We start from the raw sequence: 5,055 nt of genomic DNA, 5'->3' as shown, positions 1-5,055 counted from the left end.
GACCCTAAAGTTATTTTGGGAGGGGGTGGGGGGACCCTAAAGTTGTCCTGGGAGGCACCAAAGTTGTGAAATCCGCTCGGGTTTGGGGAGTTCCAGGTGGGGTGGGAGGTGCAGAGTGGGGTCTGCAGGGGGAGGAGCCTTAAAATTTCCCAAATTCTTCCGAAATGCCCTCAAAATCCTCCCAAAAATTATCACAAATCGCCTCTTAAAATTTCCCAAATTCTTCCAAAATCCCCTCAAAATCCTCCCAAAAATTCTCCCAAATCCCCCCCAGCACCTCCCAAACCACTCCAGGACCCCGAAATTCCCAAAATTCCACGTGGGGTGTGAGGTGGAGGAGGTGCAGAGTGGGTTCTGCAGGGGGAAGGACTCTTAAAATTTCCCAAATTCCTCCTAAATCCCCCCACAATTTTGGGAATTGCCCAAAAATGTTGGGAATTGCCCCAAAATTCCCGGAATTCCAGGTGGGGTACGAGCTGAAGGAGGAGCTCGAGCGCAAGTTCAACAAGTGGCAGGAGCCCCTAAAATCCCCTAAAATCCCCCAAAATTCCCCAAAAATCCCCCTAAAAATCCCTCAAAATCCAACAAAATCCTCCAAAATTTTGGGAATTGCCCCAAAATCCCCAAAAATTCCCAAAATTCCAGGTGGGGTACGAGCTGAAGGAGGAGATCGAGTGCAAGTTCGACAAGTGGCAGGAGCCCCATAAATCCCCCTAAAATCCCCCCAAAATTCCCCAAAAATCCCCCTAAAAATCCCTCAAAATCCAACAAAATCCCCCAAAATTTTGGGAATTTCCCCAAAATGTTGGGAATTGCCCCAAAATTCCCAAAAATTCCAGGAATTCCAGGTGGGGTACGAGCTGAAGGAGGAGATCGAGCGCAAGTTCGACAAGTGGCAGGAGCCCCTAAAATCCCCCAAAATTTCCCAAAAATCCCCCTAAAAATCCCTCAAAACCCTACAAAATCCCCCAAAATTTTGGGAATTGCCCCAGAATTTTGGGAATTGCCCCAAAATTCCCAAAGTGGGAGGTGCAGAGTGGGGTCTGCAGGGGGAGGGACTCTTAAAATTTCCCAAATTCCTCCGAAATGCCCTCAAAATCCTCCCAAAAATTATCACAAATCGCCTCCAGCACCTCCCAAACCACTCCAGGACCCCGAAATTCCCAAAATTCCACGTGGGGTGTGAGGTGGAGGAGGTGCAGAGTGGGTTCTGCAGGTGGGAGAAGCCAAAATTCCGCCTAAATCCCCTCAAAATCCCCCCAGAATTTTGGGAATTGTCCCAAAATTCCCAAAAATTCCAGGAATTCCAGGTGGGGTACGAGCTGAAGGAGGAGCTCGAGCGCAAGTTTGACAAATGGCAGGAGCCCCTAAAATCCCACAAAAATCCCCAAAAAATCCCCCAAAATTTTGGGAATTGCCCCAGAATTTTGGGAATTGCCCCAAAATTCCCAAATTTCCAGGTGGGGTACGAGCTGAAGGAGGAGATCGAGCGCAAGTTCGACAAGTGGCAGGAGCCGCCCCCGGTCAAGCAGGTGAAGCCGCTGCCGGCGCCGCTGGACGGGCAGAGGAAGAAGAGGGGGGGCCGGCGGTGAGTTAATTAGTGTTAATTAGCCTTAATTAATCCTTAATTAGCTCCTGGTTAGTCAGGGGTTGAGCGCTAAGCAAGGTTCCAGGTAAATCCCAGTTCAGCTGTAATTAACGCTCTAATAAAGGGCTAATTAAGGTGTTGTTAATCCCTGATTTACCCCCAGTTAATCGAGCTGAAGGAGGAGATCGAGCGCAAGTTCGACAAGTGGCAGGAGCCGCCCCCGGTCAAGCAGGTGAAGCCGCTGCCGGCGCCGCTGGACGGGCAGAGGAAGAAGAGGGGGGGCCGGCGGTGAGTTAATTAGTGTTAATTAGCCTTAATTAGTCCCTAATTAGTCTCTAATTAGCTGCTGGTTAGTCACGGGTTGAGCGCTAGGTATGGCTCCAGGTAAATCCCAATTCAGCTGTAATTAGTGCCTTAATGAAGGGCTGATTAATGTCTCATTAATCCCTGATTAGCTCCTAATCAATGCCCAACTAATCATTGATTAGCCCCTAATTAATCCCCAACTAATCCCTGATTAGCCCCTAATTAATCCCTAATTAAGACCCAATTAATCCCTGATTAATCCCCAACCAAGACCTAATTAATCCCTGATTAACCCCTAATTACTTTGTGATTAAGCCCTAATTAATCGCTGGTTAACCCCAATTAAGCCCTAATTAATCTCTGATTACCCCCTGATTATTTCATGATTAAGCCCCAATTAGTCCCTCCCCAATTAAACCCTAATTAATCCCCCCAATTAAACCCTAATTAATCCCCCCAATTAAGCCCTAAAAAATCTTTGATTACCCCCTGATTATTTAATGATTAAGCCCCAATTAGTCCCCGATTAACCCCACATCAACTCTGTAGCTACGCCCAATTAACCCCCAATCAACACCTTAATTGCTCCCCAATTAACCATGTAATCAACCCCTAAATACCTCCTAATTAACCCCTAATTAGTCCCTAATTAACGCAGCTACCGGAAGATGAAGGAGCGCCTGGGGCTGACGGAGATCCGCAAACAGGCCAACAGGATGAGCTTTGGGGAGGTAATTAACCCTAATTAATGCTAATTAAATTCCCCAAATCTCATTTTTTACCTTCCTGGGACCCAAAATCCCGTGTTTTACTCGTTTTTTTCCCGTTTTTCCCATTTTTAATCCCGTTTTCCCCTCAGATTAAAGAAGAGGCCTTACCAGGGGGACCCGGGCCTCCTGGGACTCCCAAACCTCATTTTTCCTCCCTTTAACCCAAATTTTTCTCATTAAACCCCTTTTCAATACCCCAAAATCCCATTATTTTATGTATTTTTCACCCATTTTTACCAATTTTTCCCATTTTTTATCCAATTTTTCCCTCAGCTCAAGGAAGAGGCCTACCAGGAAAACCTGGCCTTTGGTCTGGGCCGCCTGCAACCCCCAAACCAAATTTTTCCTCTCTTTAACCCAAATTTTCCTCATTAAACCCCATTTTAGCATGACCAAATCCCACTATTTTACCAATTTTCACCCATTTTTACCCGTTTTTACCAATTTTTCCCATTTTTTATCCAATTTTTCCCTCAGCTCAAGGAAGAGGCCTACCAGGAAAACCTGGCCTTTGGTCTGGGCCACCTGTAACCCCCAAACCAAATTTTTCCTCTCTGTAACTCAAATTTTCCTCATTAAACCCCATTTGAACACCCCCAAATCACATTCTTTTACCTATTTTTATCAATTTTTACCTATTTTTCCCATTTTTTATCCCATTTTTTACTGTTTTTCCCTCAGATCTAGGACGAGGCCTACCAGGAGGACCTGGGCTTCGGCCCGGGCCTCCTGAGACCCCTAAACCCCATTTTTCCTCCTTTAACCCAATTTTTCCCCCTTTAACCCCATTTTAACCCCCCCAAATCCCATTATTTTACCCATTTTTACCTATTTTTCCCATTTTTTATCCCATTTTTTACGGTTTTTCCCTCAGATCTAGGACGAGGCCTACCAGGAGGACCTGGGCTTCGGCCCGGGCCTCCTGAGACCCCTAAACCCCATTTTTCCTCCTTTAACCCAATTTTTCCCCCTTTAACCCCATTTTAACCCCCCCAAATCCCATTATTTTACCCATTTTTACCTATTTTTTTCTGTTTTACCCATGTTTAACTGTGTTTTTTCCCCTCAGATCGAGGAGGACGCCTACCAGGAGGACCTGGGCTTCGGCCTGGGCCTCCTGAGACCCCTAAACCCCATTTTTCCTCCTTTAACCCCAATTTTTCCTTTTATCAATTTTTCCCAATTTTTATCCAATTTTTCCCTCATCTCAAGGAAGAGGCCTACCAGGAAAACCTGGCCTTTGGTCTGGGCCGCCTGTAACCCCCAAACCAAATTTTTCCTCTCTTTAACCCAAATTTTCCTCATTAAACCCCATTTGAACACCCCCAAATCACATTCTTTTACCTATTTTTATCAAATTTTACCTATTTTTCCCATTTTTTATCCCATTTTTCACTGATTTCCCCTCAGATCTAGGAAGAGGCCTACCAGGAGGGCCTGGGCCTTCTAGGACCCCTAAACCCCATTTTTCCCATGTTTAACCCCATTTTAACCCCCCCAAATCCCATTATTTTACCCATTTTTACCGATTTTTTCCTGTTTTACCCCCTTTTAACCCCATTTTCCCCTCAGATCCAGGAGGATGCCTACCAGGAGGACCTGGGCTTCGGCCTGGGCCTCCTGGGACCCCTATACCCCATTCTTCCCACGTTTAACCCCATTTTAACCCCCCAAATCCCATTTTTCACTCATTTTTTCCCATTTTTCTCATTTTTCTCCCCGTTTTCCCCTCAGATTGATGAGGACGCCTACCAGGAGGACCTGGGCTTCAGCCTGGGCCTCCTGGGACCCCTATACCCCATTCTTCCCACGTTTAACCCCATTTTAACCCCCCAAATCCCATTTTTCACTCATTTTTTCCCATTTTTCTCATTTTTCTCCCCGTTTTCCCCTCAGATCGAGGAGGACGCCTACCAGGAGGACCTGGGCTTCAGCCTGGGCCTCCTGGGACCCCTATACCCCATTCTTCCCACGTTTAACCCCATTTTAACCCCCCCAAATCCCATTTTTCACTCATTTTTTCCCATTTTTCTCATTTTCCCCCCCGTTTTCCCCTCAGATCGAGGAGGACGCCTACCAGGAGGACCTGGGCTTCAGCCTGGGCCACCTGGGCAAGGCCGGCAGCGGCCGCGTGCGCCAGACCCAGGTCAACGAGGCCACCAAGGCCCGGATCAGCAAAACCCTGCAGGTGCCTGAGCCCCCCTTCGGCTTAATTAACTCCTTCCGCCCCTAATTAGCGTCGTTAACCGCTAATTATCGCTCCCCAGAGGACGCTGCAGAAGCAGAGCGTGGTGTACGGCGGCAAATCCACGATCCGGGACCGGAGCTCGGGCACGGCCTCGAGCGTGGCCTTCACCCCCCTGCAGGTGGGGAGGGGGCTCGGGGGGTTTG

The 5,055-nt window shown here is 47.6% G+C and overlaps 1 protein-coding gene across 1 annotated transcript in view; it reads left to right on the top strand.

Annotated features, from left to right (window-relative positions):
• Positions 1-1,460: 1,460 nt before the first annotated feature.
• LOC121365730 (U4/U6 small nuclear ribonucleoprotein Prp31-like) overlaps positions 1,461-5,055 on the top strand; it is a gene marked incomplete at its 5' end in the record, with an annotated part of 4,658 nt that continues 1,063 nt past the window's right edge. Inside the window, 5 exons of the mRNA XM_041490146.1 lie at positions 1,461-1,532; positions 1,752-1,876; positions 2,553-2,625; positions 4,724-4,852; positions 4,932-5,030. Of these exons, the coding sequence (XP_041346080.1) occupies positions 1,461-1,532; positions 1,752-1,876; positions 2,553-2,625; positions 4,724-4,852; positions 4,932-5,030 (498 nt within the window). The remainder of the gene's footprint in view (positions 1,533-1,751; positions 1,877-2,552; positions 2,626-4,723; positions 4,853-4,931; positions 5,031-5,055) is intronic.

The sequence above is a fragment of the Pyrgilauda ruficollis genome, unplaced genomic scaffold, assembly GCF_017590135.1.
Source record: "Pyrgilauda ruficollis isolate IOZ18807 unplaced genomic scaffold, ASM1759013v1 scaffold996, whole genome shotgun sequence".
Lineage (NCBI taxonomy): Eukaryota > Metazoa > Chordata > Aves > Passeriformes > Passeridae > Pyrgilauda > Pyrgilauda ruficollis.
This window is presented reverse-complemented; position numbering and strand designations above follow the sequence as displayed.